At 42.8% G+C, this 13,897-nt stretch overlaps 1 protein-coding gene across 3 annotated transcripts in view; it reads right to left on the bottom strand.

Moving 5' to 3' along the window:
* The window catches only part of agap3 (ArfGAP with GTPase domain, ankyrin repeat and PH domain 3), a 118,422-nt gene that overhangs the window by 67,487 nt on the left and 37,038 nt on the right, over positions 1-13,897 (bottom strand). Inside the window, exon 1 of one of the 3 annotated variants that reach the window (XM_042219741.1) lies at positions 7,691-12,582. The exons of 1 other annotated variant lie outside the window; for it this stretch is intronic. In XM_042219741.1, coding sequence (XP_042075675.1) covers positions 7,691-7,814 — 124 coding nt within the window. In that variant the 5' untranslated portion in view covers positions 7,815-12,582. One more of the 3 variants, XM_005912599.3, reaches the window with a different exon arrangement.

Below are 13,897 nucleotides of genomic sequence, written 5' to 3'. Positions count from 1 at the left end.
CAGTTCCTGTTTCTTGTTATTGAAAGGTCAACCAGCGGTAATGCTCAAAAATAGCAATTACATGAACCCATCTTAAGGTGCCAGTCTTTCAGGCTTTGTTAACAGCTCACCCAAAATCAAACTTTCTGTATGTTCCTCTGGGCTGCATTGCTATTTATCTGACTAGATTGTGAGTCATTTATACTGGCTGTAGTAATATCTGCTTTCTCTTGAATATAATGGAACTCAACGCAGCTTTTTTTGTTGTACTTAAAGTGCCAACAAATATGTTTTTGTCAAACGTGGTATCATGACCTTGTTACTAAAATGGTCCGGCACTTTCATATAGGAACTATTTTCTTTCTACTGTCTCATCACAGCCCATCTAATGTTTACATCCTGTTACTGTATCATTAGCACAAGCCTGCCATCATGGGTACATAGATGCTTTCGTCAGTACAGTAATATCATTAGCAAGTAGTTCCTAGATTGTCCTTTTAATGAAGAACTGGTTATTAGTGAAATAAAGCAGAATGAATAAAGAATAATATTTGATAAATGAAGCCCCCAAAAAACATGATTTTCAGATTTTAAACAAGGAGTATTTTAAACTCAACCCAACTAACGTGTAGCCATGAAAGGAAATTTTGGGTCATCGCAGGTCAATGCAGAAATTGTGTTGTTGGCCACTGACAATCGCTTCATCTCTGGAGCACCGCATTGACTACCGGAAAACAGCACCACTTATTCTTTCACAGACAATAATAACAACAAAAGGAAGCAATAGAAAATGAGTGCCTTTCACTAAAATAATAGTGAAATCAAGAACACAACAAAGAAACAGCATCATGGTGAAGATGCCTGAAATTTGCCATCCCGAAAGAGATAAAGTGGAACCGAACTGTTCCCCCACTAAAAGAAAAACCCCTAATTGAATCCATGTGGTCAGCATTACGTCATTCTTTAAATATGACCATCCCCATATCGCTGTGTCCCAGAATGCCTATGGAAACAAGGGAGCCCCGGGACTCGCGATGCCTACAGAGGACACCAGTGTCTTTGTCTCTGTGAGGGTAAAACTGTTGGCAGCATGTTTGTCAGGTCTTTCACTTCGCTACTCACGTCTGCTCAGATAAAAATGACCACTCAGTCTGAGGGTAGCGAAGCACAAGCGAAGCCCCGACTTATTCCATGAGAAAAGAAAATCTAATGTGAGCAGCAAGTCCGTGCGTATGCACATGCATGCATGCATGCGTGCCAATGTGCAGTGAATCTGAAGTGGTTTTTTGGGGAACGAGAGAGGACAACCTTGAGATCTAAACTTCCACTCTTACTCTGACCAACTTTCCAACCATACTTTCCTTCCGTCATGAATTACAGAGTGAGAATTTAGCTAGCAATTAGTGTTTCTACTCTGATGATTCACCAACTGACATTCCCTGTCTGGCTACTTTTATCATGCATGTCATGACAAAGACGGTCCTGCAGCATCTTCCTTCTTTCTGTAGCTCTACAAAAAAAAAAAAGAAAGAAAGAAATTACAGAAAAAAACAAGCATAAGAGCTCTTACTTCTCTTCTGCTGAGCTCCCAAGCACAAGCCAGTCATTTCCATCAAATTAGGTGAGTGACAAACACAGTCGCCAGAGAACAAGGTGAAAATCTTTACCCCGAGCTCGTCTAATGCAACCTGGATGGTCTGGCCTACTTAAAGCTCCCAGAGCCTTGTGTTGTCTGCAGAAAGGCATTGATCACTTCCCCTTAAAATAAATTGAACATCCCAATTCACATTTAACATGAGATTTGCAAATTGGGTTTTCAAGAAGCCTTGCAGTGGAATGCCCAGGCTGACGGACTCAGTTTGTCAAATTAAGAAGGGAATGTGCCAGAGGTTATCTTTGCAGCTACAAAAAGGAATAATAAAAAAAGAACAAAAACCAAAGGAATCAGTCATGCATGAATGAAACTGCAAGCAAAGTTAGAGAAGATCCACAAATTGCAGCTTTTTTGGCAAATGGTTGGTAGACCTCTTGGTGAAACAGCAGGATCCTGCTTCAAATGAGCCACAGTTCTGAAAAACACAATGTACTGGAGCTGAGATTTGCAGTGGCAGCTGCTCATATACAAGTTACATTCAGTTATTAACAGATTTCCCTCTGCTCCTAACCAGACTGTCTGCGATTCAGTGGTTTTTCAATATCTTGCCGTCTCCCTATGTGTCCTGCTGCAGCTGAGAGGGCATTATCGCTGTGTCACTGTTTATTCAACTTCCCCTGAAAGTGTATTTATCTTGAACACAGCTACCTGCTGGGGACTCAACTACACCTGCTGATATGAACGCCAAAAACAAAAGCATTTTTTTCTAATTATTTTTCCCTCTGCAGGTTTTAAAGTAAGGCCCACTCCATCTGAAAGGTAAAGCACATACAGGAAGCACCACATGAATTAATATCAAAGGAGGCAAAGCGAAAGGGAAACAAAGGGAATTCCATCCTCATGAATATATTTTGTGTCAGATTTAAGATAAATGAGTCTGGATTTCACCTTCGTGGGGGGGATTTTCTTCTCTAAAAGGTAACTCCAAAAAATACCCATCACTGAGTGTTTTCCTGTCTGCAAGCTACATTGACAGGTTAGAGTACAGGTTACTGTAGAGTTCTATCTGCAGCACCACTGCAGTATTTCAACCTCTGCTACACATGTGCACCGCTGACCACCTACACTGCTTCTCCGACTCTAAGGACCCCAGAGACCACACCCCACTCCCCATTTCAGCACACAGTTCACTGGCCACTCCTGGATCCAACAGGATGGCTTTGTTTACTCGACAGGTGGGGGTGGGGACACCTCAAACTCTTCCCCCTGTTAAACTCCCTTCCTCCACCCAAACGTCATACACACACTCAAGTACAGCCTGAGTGTATGCAAGCGTTCAGTCACAGAAGAGTTGGGCTTCGGCTTTTCTGGATTTAATTTACTTTAAGACCAACAGTTAGGCAGGTAGCAACAAGCGCAGAGTCCCGCCCAGGGCATTGAACACCCAGCTTAACTGAAGCTGATCGGCACACCTACATTCCTGAAGCTTGACTGACTGACTGCAGTGGAAGAAATGGACAAATACCACTTGACTCTGGAAAACAAATCAATAGGTATCCTTGGTAACGTGTCATGAGAGAATACAAACAGACAAGAGATTAACAAGTCTGACCTCAGCCCCTTCATGAGTCTCAAATTAACATGAAAATTAAAACAAAAGAAATGTTTTGCTGGTTCAAAAGTTGCGAATATATACATGACATGTGCAACTTGACATCGGGGGGAGTTATTAGGTTGTCACAGACGACTAATTAGGTCTCTTTGAAAAGGTGTGAAATTGGAGCTTGACGCACAAAACGCAGCAAATCACAGCCATTAATTCAGATAGTTACAAATATTTGCCTCTCTGCCTGCTCTTCCAGGCAACTGGACAAACACACTTCACTGTCAGAGTTAACCTTTAAACACAGCGCTTAAGTCGTTTGCTCCTCTCCCCATCATTACAGTATGTAAGCCCTCTTAATTTAGCATTGCGAGACTGCCAAATGCATCCCCATTACAGCCACTAACTGCTTTAATGCTACTTCTTTAAGCTGCGTCTCTGAGAGACCAATAAGCAGGCCTGGGTCAGGATAACACAGAGATAGCACGGGGACTGTGTTATGCCACAGCCGCCCCTCTGTAAAACAAACTGTTATCATGTGTTCTTTGCAGTCACTGGTGATTTCACTTCACCTACTTTTTGACTGAACTACAAAAACCTCAAAGAAGGCAAAGTAATTGCTGTGCATGTGCACACGAACTGAGGTTCACACATGAAAAACACTGGAGAAATAAAATACCCGAAATAGAAATTCCAAAAGGACTCTTTGGACTTTTTTTGAATGCCATCCAAACTCACAATTCCCCCACATGTTTTTCATTTGCTTGGCCTAAAAAAAGTGCACTTCCTTATTTCTCTCGAGCTGTAACTTTCTGTGCAGTGAGCAAGAGGGGGTATATAAAATGGAGCACTGAGCTGAGAAATAAATCAGCAGTCTTGCAGGTCTTACCTTGACCTTTGTGGGAGTCAATGCCTGCCAGAGTCTCTATGGTGACAGGCTGTGACTTATTATTCCCAGTCTGGGGATATTGACCACTGTCTTTGCTTTGGGACTGCTGAATTTCACTTTTGCCACTGCTTGGCTGGTCTTTCCTCCTGAAACGGTTTGCTATGAGCTGCCATATACTTTGTTCTTCCTGAACTGGTTTGGAAGTCAGTTTTGGTGGATGGAGGGGTACCTCCATTACCTTGACCTTCCCCCTGCTGTGATACTGAATGTACTGCATGCCTCCATCTTCCGTCTGATCACTGGAAGTTGAAATCTTTCTTCCTGTGAGGTACGAGAAGGGTTGAGGAGGCATTGTTGCCTCTTCAGCAGTGCTTTTAGTCTGAGAGTACTCCTTTGACTCTACCCCAGGACCCAAATCCCTAGGACGAGTCCTCCTGATTCGCAGACTAAAACTCCGTCTTAAAGAGCTCAGTGTACTTCTTGAAGTATCAGATTTGTTGTTTTTGGGGGAAATTTTAGCATCTTTGTCATTTTGCTTTTCCTTGTTCTTCTCTTGAGAGGTTTTGCCAAACAGTTTCCATCGTAAGCCTCCTTTGAAAAATCCCTCTCCTTCGCCACCTCTGTGGCTGCCACTCCTCTCGCTGTTTATCTCATCATCAGAGCCCCTCTTTTTTAGTTCCAGTACTGTCATACTGACGGGCCTGGGCTTCCAGCTCCTCTGGCGGACCCTAAGGTTCACCTCCGCAGGGCCTGATGGCCGTTGAGCCACAACAGGATTGAGGCCATCCACTGCTCTTAGCTCAGCCTTCCTGCTCCTGTGCTGGTGGCTGTCTAAACTTCCTGTCCATTTGCAGGATTCCTGGGCTTGGGGCTCTGGCAGAACTGCGACTGCGCCTGGAAGCATGCAAACGCTCCTGGGCCTTAGCAGCCGTCGTTCTTGTTCGGGCTGACGATCTCTTTGGACCTTGACCGGACCGTCATACATGCTCATCGTCCTTCTGCCGAGCAGGGCTTCATCCTGATGTGACCTTCGTAGCAGGGCCCAAGGCAGAGACCTTCTTCCTGGTGCACTGTCATGATTCCCATGAACAAGTCCTTTAGCCTGGATGGTGGCAGAGCACGATGTTGAGCTCTGAATGAGCTGCTCCTTGGCGTCTGGTTGAGCTGTTAGCTCTACCACTTCTCTGTGTTGTTGTAAGGAGTTTCCTGTGTATTTTGAAGGTGGTTTAAAAAACTTGTCTGTCTTCATTTTTCCCGCAATCACCTCCTCCAACTCCTCCTCATCCTCCTCCACCACTACCTCCTCTCTATGCCTCCCGGCGCTACTGAGGGAGAGCCACCTGCTGAGCTCGTGCTGTGCCTTGCCCAACCTCGGGCTTTTCTCCATTTGGACTATACAAGTCATTTCTCCATTTGGCTGACAATTCCCAACCAGGGTGTGAGTGACCTGGCCCATTTCCAGCTCTGACACCGGTACATCTGTATGCGTTTCTTTCACGATTACAGAGACTTGGTATACAGTTATCTCCTGCTGCTGCTGTTCTATAGCTGTACTCCTTGGGGTCACATCCACGTTCCCACTGCTAAGGAAAAGCATCACACTTCATTCAGACGGATTCACACAATCATCCTCATTAACACACTGAAACCAGTGTGTTACATTCTGCCAGAGAGTTGAGATTCAGCTCATGAAGTCCTTCATTTGAAGACTAAATTCCTCTGCCAGGTATAATCTTTCACCTTTGACATGAGGAAAGAAAAAAAACCAACTTCAAACAAGTTAGTTCAAAGCCTCACTGCCACCTGCATCCTCTGGCTCCTTTCCTCAGCAGAATCAAACAGGCATTTAGATGGTAGCTGCTTTTTGCTCCGCTCTATTCTACCTGTCTCGAGCAAGTAGATGCACAGAAGAAAAACAAAACTTTAACTGCTGATTTTGCAACAAAGGCATATCTGTAACAGACACAAAAGTTACAGCTCAAAAAAACTGAATCATCCTTCTTCTTTGGCAAGTTGCAAACTGCGAGCAATCCCTGTTGTTGGCGGTGCAGAGAAACCCCTTAATCTCTGAGCTCTTGCCATGTAGAGCATGAGGGAGTGTGTCTCTGTTTGAACTTTCAGCTGCCTTCCAACCCCCGGGACACATGGAAAACAAGGAGTGGATCCCAAGGACACTGAACACGCCCTCATGATTTCACCAGAGTTGCTAACAGCCCCCGGAGGTATAAACAGACAAAAGTGAACACACAGGATCGAGATAAGACTCTGCTGATTACACACTGATATATACAGAATACAAGCCACAAGAAACAGCCATAAGTGGGCATTTTATTTGGATTGACCAATGGTAGAAGAAAATAATAAACTATAAACTTTCTCGTATTTATTTAGACACTTGACTGATTCATCTAAACACATCAGCTTTGGGGATACGCTGCTTAGGTTTTAAACACTTTTACGGGGACGCAGAAGTCAAAATGTCTCCCTCGCTCCAGGATCTATGAGAATACTAATGCAGCACAGCCACGGAGTAACATGGGAGTACCCACACAACCACACACCAACCTTCCAGTGGCTCCCACTATACAGCCTACACTCAATGGGAGAGCTTAACTTAATTCCAAGATTGGCTGACAGCTATTTTTGTTGAGGAACTTATTCTTTTTAAAGCACTAATGGTTACCATGGCAGAAAGCAGTACATTGGACATTATGTAAAATGGCATTCTCTGAATCTAAACATAATTACACATTCACTGCGTGGGCAGTCCTGCATCTAACTTCATTGAGAAAATTAGCACATTGAGCTACTGAGAATGCTGGCATTCGATTAAATGCAGAGAATAAAAAGACTGAGCAGCCTTACGTGGCCTATTCAATCTTCTGGTGCATTAGTGCAGCGTAATGGGCAGAGCTCATTTAGACAGCCATGCACCACAAAGAATCAAGGCAGATTTTACCCCCACAACTCTGCAGCACCCAGTGTGGTTAAGACTGGAACACTGCCCCTTTGTGGTCAACAAGAGAAAGCACACTGGAAGGGAAAATGTTCACTGGGCATGTACTGTTATCGGCTGGATAACCATTCAAAGCTGGTGTGATTTGCCTGGACAAAAAACATATATCTAAAACAGATGCATAATCAGAAGTTAACAACACTGCTTATGAGGAAAGAAGAATAACAACAACAACAACAACAACAAGTGGCCATTCCTTGAGTGCATCACTGTGGGGAAACCAGAATAACCGGGAGGCAGAAAGTTACAGCCCAACTGCTGCAGTGTGTGCCAAACGCTAAATCTCAACAGCATTTGACTTGAACTGATTTTGTTTTTTCATAACGTCTCCCTAAAGTCCTCCAATTGCTATTGCCGTTGTGTGCCATCTACAGTACGTGTGATATTCCTGATATTTGAAGTGTTTCTTGGCACATTTCTTTCTCCCTTATGTCTCTTTATCAACTGACTCAGCGGTGTTAGAATGAAAACAATCAAAAGCATTTTAGATATTGTTACAGGAAACTCTAACCAAGCGCATGCACCGTCAGAAAAATCTGAAGTGAGCGAGTACAGCAGCAAAGTTGAATCCCATATCAGGCTGTCAGAGGTTGTAATTTCGGCCTTTACCTGTGTCTAGGAAGCAGGGGTTTGAAAGGATGTGGGTCTCATCGTCGAGTAAACGGTCCTTTTCACTCCACTGGATCTCGTGCCGGTCTCGAGTTTGCTTGCGACTCCCGAAGCACATCAACATATTCTAGCTATAACCTCAGGGGCACTTTTCCGTGATATAACCAAAAAGAAACAAAGATATTTAGGTGCCTGAATCCACGTTCAGATTATTGATCATCTTTGATTCATTGCGCCACTCCTGGGTTTTTATCTTCCTTTGCTTCTTTCAGACATTCCTGTTGACATCTGCAGCTCAGTTAGTCCCCAGTTTTTTTCTGTCCAGTATAGAAACCAAAAAAAAAACTATTTTGTCATTTCTGGCACGCACTCCATGCCAGCCTGATATTGTGGTAACAAGCAGAAGCCGGAGCGGCTAATGGACAGTCCGAGGAGGCGGCCCAGAAAGGCCATGTGGTATCGCTCCTTTTGAGTTCTTTCCTTAATGCAGGTGTTGGTTAGCAGGGTCCTACATAGGAAGTCCTGATAGGATTAAAGTTAATCCACTATCCTGTTGTCTTTGTTGTGGTCCCGTCCAAAGGAAACCTGTGCTGCGGTAAATCCTGGCATTTCAAAGTGCTGACCAGGTAACAGAGCCTCTCTTGTGTTTAACCCTGTCCTGCAGCTAAATATTTCTCCGTCTTGAAACTGTATCTTGATGGAAGGTGGAGGGAAAACCTTTTCTGAAAAACTGGATTGGCATGTTCTGAGGTTTCAGAATTACCCTCTGCGTCTGTATCTCCCTGTGTGTATGTGTACACATCTGCCTGATTGTAAGCGGAGGTCATACTGTGTGTGTTGGCCGTTTATCTCATTTCTGTGCGTCACCTTGTCAAACACAGGCGTAGCTGTTTTGCCAACACCCCGACCTGAGTTTCTCTTTCAATTTTTCTTAGGCTACATTCCTTAGTCGTTCAGCAACAGAAAGGTACGCTCTGTGCTTTTGCAAGACAATTTTCTCGCCATGCGATTATTATCTCACCTATAAGCTACGTTTGGAATCTTTCTTTGTCAGGTTAACATCCCAAAAAACCCCTTTGGTACTTTTCCAGCATCCCATAAGACGACATTATATTTTAAATGTGTCACAAATACAGCGTGCACATCATCTCTACAGTACTTTCATTTTTGTTATTATGGCGGCATCAGAATTTAATTCAAAGCAGGGATCATTTTAAAATTTGACTGGACAATCTCGTCAAATCCCTAATTAGACTGCCTGTTGGGGTTTTCGCCTTCACTTTCTAATCGAATTCAATCAAGGCTTTTGCCAGTCAGCAGTATTTCTCTTCATATTAGATCATTTGACACAATATACCACATTTCCAGTGGGGGGCAGTCACGTCGCTAAGGAATTGCATCCTAATTATAACATTATATCAGTTACATTAAAATAACAAAGTATTTCATAACACAAAGAAAACTTTCAAAACTAAGAAGCTTCACTCAGACTGGTCTCTGTGGCCCTGTAAGCCCGGGGTAACTAAGAGGCTGAATTGGGAAGGCCTTTTTTGTTTTTTTTACAGTAACATCACTTATCTGGAAGACTCAAGCAGTTTTGGGGCTTGTGATGATGTCTGGATAACCATTAGCTGGAAACACACACAGACTCACACACACATAACGGAAATGTCTCAACAGCAGACATAGCAGACAGTCAGAACTAGTGTGTTTATATAAGACGCAGACACTATGTGCGACAAACACTGGTGCTGTCTAGCAGATTGCATGATGCATTCAAGCCACATGAGTAAAGCTTACTAACTCCTCGTCAGTATTAGAACATGAGTCAGTGTGAGGAAGACGGCCGCGTACATATGTAAACTCCTTGGCGGAGACGGTTTGCTTCCTCCGGCAAACAGGGTGACAGGAAGAGAGACTGAAGGCGGCCTCCCGACTTATTATAATTAGCACTCGGCAGGTAGGAGGCTGTAGCCCAACTCTTCTCGAATATGGTTTTTTGCTGACCTCATTCACACATCAGCACAGCTCAAGCCTCAGGCATCCGGTATTCTCCAGCATTACGTATGAGGGGAGAAAGGAGAAAAAAAACAAAACTCCAGTGTTGTTTGCTTTCTAAAAAACACAAATACATTTATTCAGAACTTTTCAAACTGAGCTCTGTGTGACAAATTGGTGGCAAAGTTTGCCACAGTGACTAACAAGCTTTAATGAGAACAGAAATGTTCATGACTTTTCATAGGTGTTGATGTCACGCTTTAAATATAGCCTCGTGTGAACATGTGAATGTAATATATTGCTCAGGAAGCGCAGCATGGAGAAACAGGAGAAAATTACTCAGAGCTATCAGAAATACCCCTTGATTGAAGAGATGTTTGCCCTCACTGGAGAGAGTCAGGTACTGTGATTATCATCATCATCATCATCATCATCATCATCATCATCATGACAGACGAAACACAGGAGCTCGGAATTGCTAATTGACCTCATGCAAGACTGCCTGAGGCTCTAATAACAAAGGAATCCTGGTGGCATCTTCTGGATTTCCAAAAAATGCAAGAAAAAGTGCTGTGCTCTTTTGATAGAGAAAAGGGAGAAGGTTGGGGTGTAGTTTGGGTTAATACAAAAAACAATTCTCAGAGCACTCGTCAGAATAACGCCATCACCGGACACTTTATTAGGTACACCTCACAAATAGGGAGGACTCCTGTTTTGCCTTCAGAACTGCTTTACTTCTTCATGGCATAAATCCTGGAAACACTCGTCAGACATTCTGATCATATCAACATGATAGCTTCCCACAGTTGCTTCAGATTTGTCAGTAGTACATCCCTAAGATGCTCCATTGGCTTGAGATCTGATGTCTGTGGAAGCCATTTGAGTACATCGAACTCATCGTTATGTTTAAGAAACTTGTTTGAGATCATTCGAGTTTTGTGACACTGCGGTTTATCCTGACCAGAAGCAGCCATGAGAAAATGGGTACACTGTGGTCATAAAGGGATGGACATGATCAGCAACAATACTCAGGTAGACTGTGGTGGTGAAAAGATGCTCATTTGGTACTAAGGGGCCAAAAGTGCACCAGGAGAATATCCCCACACCATTACACCACCAGCCTGAACCATTGATACAAAGCAGGATGGATCCATGCTTTCATGCTATTTAATTGTGACCCCACCATCTGAATGACACAATGAGATCCATCAGGCCAAACAACAAATTTGTAATCTGTCATTTTCCAATTTTGGTGAGCTCATGTAAACTGCTGCCTCGGTTTCCTATTCTTTGCTGACAGAAGTGGAACCCGTGTGGCTTCCTTCAAGATCTTAGTGATAACTGTATTCAAATCAGCTTAGCTGAAGCTTTAGCATTTAAACGTAACGTGCTGCCAGTTGACCTGGTTCAGAAAAAAGAAAAAAAAGACTGAACATGGCAAGACTGGTTGGAACAGTTTCCAAGCGACCACTTGTTTTAAAAAATATAAGGCTGAACAAGGATTTATTAAAACATGGGAAACTTAAGGTTGATAACACCAATTTTAATCTTTAATAAAATTGGATGATTGCATTTTAAACTATGTAGCTCCTTAAGCGTATACACAGGGCAGACAAAGCATGTAAACCTGAACTGAACTCTGCGCCTGTAAGGTGAATCTTCTGTAATATTACAGAAGCAGAAACCAGAAATGCAGTACATAGCGACTGAAGTCAATTGTCTTTAAATTCCCTGGCTGACTCTCAAGTAAACCAACCCATTAATTGTCTGCGTTTAAAATCTGGGCTTTACCTCAGTGATCATGAAAACAAGATTTTAGCTGGCAAGAATGTGTCAGTAAAAACAAGCAATTTTGTTGGTTTTAACCTGGAGCTTTAGGTGGAGATGAGAAATGAGAACAGGTTCCAAATTGCCCAATCCTTCAAAATTATGTCCTTCCAAGCTTATCAGCTCCGTTAATCATCACTGGCATGATTTCCAGACAGTTGCATATTGCAAAATAATGATGCCAAACTCATAGCAGTCAGTTTTCACACAGCTGCACATCTTTCTTTCTACTGTTTCCACGCTGTATTTAGATCTAGAGATAATAACAGTTGTGCTAACACTAAAAAAAACCTCTGTAGACCCAATTTTGCTCTACACAGACCAGGAGTCAGTAGGGCAACTGGGGGAGAAAATGGGAACTATATCAGTAACATCTCACATATATAACCTTTACTGGCTATGCAAAACTCACTACTATATGAGATTTACAGAGCAATCAAATAATCTGGAAAGCAATCAGGAGATAATAAAGCCTTGCGATCACAGGAATCAGTATCCAGGGAAGGTATGGGGGGATTTATTCAAGCATGAGTGAAAATGAAAACCAGTAATCATAGTGTAACTGTTATTTTTAAGATTGCTTCGGTGCATGCTCTCACATTCTTTTAATACAACGGATCTTTTTAATACAGAAGTATTTCCTGACTGATTATGCCACTCTTGCACAAGGACAAGTAAGCGAAACCGAAAAATTAAATGAAAAAAATCTGTCCCTCGAATTAATTATTGCCTTAACAGTCTTAAGGGGGAATTATTCTGGAGTGTGAATATTCAGGTCTCTGTGTGGCACATTCAGCACTCGGTGGCTTCCCTCAAAAACCACAAATAAGATCTGCAAATCCTCAACAAACATCTGCAGAACATCTAATAAAACCTACACAGAAACACAGGTGAATACTGCATACAGCTCAGGACTAAAACAACGTGTTCCTCCCCTAAAAAAATATTGTGCAACAGTATTTATTCCCAAGCGAGAATCAGCCACGGACACAATGTAAACAAACAGTTTGAGAGGGATATAAGCCGATCTGTGCACGTAAAAACACACAAACCTCCGGGCACAAGAAAAAAAACATATATATATATATATATATTATATGCAAACAAGCGCTTCGCCCAGGTGATTACACAGTGCTGCTAATTACACAATGACCTGCCAATTTTGAAAAAGACATAAATTTACCAGACCACTTTCACCCCACCACTCCTCTTTTCCCCACATCGATGCTGAATTAATATCTGCAAATGAATTAAGTCAGGAGAATCACACACAGAAGGGGCTACAGACAGCAAGGAAAGTTTATGATAATTATGCTTGCAGTAGTGGTATTGAGCGTGGGTGGAGAGCTTTTTAAAATTCAGCTGCACTAGCGACGAGCATACGTCACCATTGCTCCACTGCAGAGAAAATGATAGGTTCGAGGACGTCTGTGGGAGGCTGTGAAAAAATTCCAGACGCTTCTGTCTCTAAAATTCAGGTTTTGAGAGCGAGCGCTTGTGCGTTTGTATAGCGTGTGTGTGAGAGAACGACGGAGACAGAGAATGCAACAAGATTGAATGGGGGAGAGAGGGACAGTGACAAGAGTGTGTATTAGTTGCGTAACCTAAGCTGTATAAGCCCTAATTAAAATGTTTGACATCCAAGCTGCTCACTGCTAATTTTCTTGTTCCCTTTGACAGAAAATAAAACAGTACCAGGGATCAGTGTTTGTTTGCTGTGTGTTTATGTTTTGTATCTGCAAGTCTACTGTATGTGCATGGGGGCATGAATAGGCGGGAGACTTGACTTTTTGAGTTTCGTGTCATGTAATCATCACAGCCGCCCCTGCCAGCTAACATACTACTGGCCATGTGATGCCACAGGGAGTAATTCACTGTGCAGAAAAGATGAGGTTTGCACACTTGGCAGCAGAGAATGAAACAAGTGCGTGCAGGAAAGGTCAGCCTGGAATTCACTAACTGGGCATGAGCAGGGAAACACGGAGGCAACATACTGGTTTGCAGAAGATGACAAAATGACCACTAAGAAGACGTAGGAGGAAGCTGTAGAGAGATGCACATTTTTTGTTGTTTTTTGTTGTTTTGGGATTTTTTTACAGGCAGATCTGTGTGGGCTGGTGGCTCCCAGTCCTCCTCCTCTCCACATTAGTTTGCAAACCCCCGCTTACTTCTGGTATCATCTTTTCATACTTGCCTTCGAACTCGCTTTTATCTAATAGCTTTGATGTGCTATTGCACATATTGTGTAATCTTTATTGAAATGTGCAAGCAGCAGCAATATAAGCATTATTTGGAGTGTTATTACATAAAGACGATCCTCAATGATCTTTTTTGCGAAGCTGATAAGAGATATGCTCGCTTTTAGTGAATTAATCCACTCAA

Source organism: Haplochromis burtoni, unplaced genomic scaffold (assembly GCF_018398535.1).
Source record: "Haplochromis burtoni strain Fernald_Lab_line unplaced genomic scaffold, NCSU_Asbu1 Contig_3, whole genome shotgun sequence".
In the NCBI taxonomy this organism is placed as follows: domain Eukaryota; kingdom Metazoa; phylum Chordata; class Actinopteri; order Cichliformes; family Cichlidae; genus Haplochromis; species Haplochromis burtoni.
This window is presented reverse-complemented; position numbering and strand designations above follow the sequence as displayed.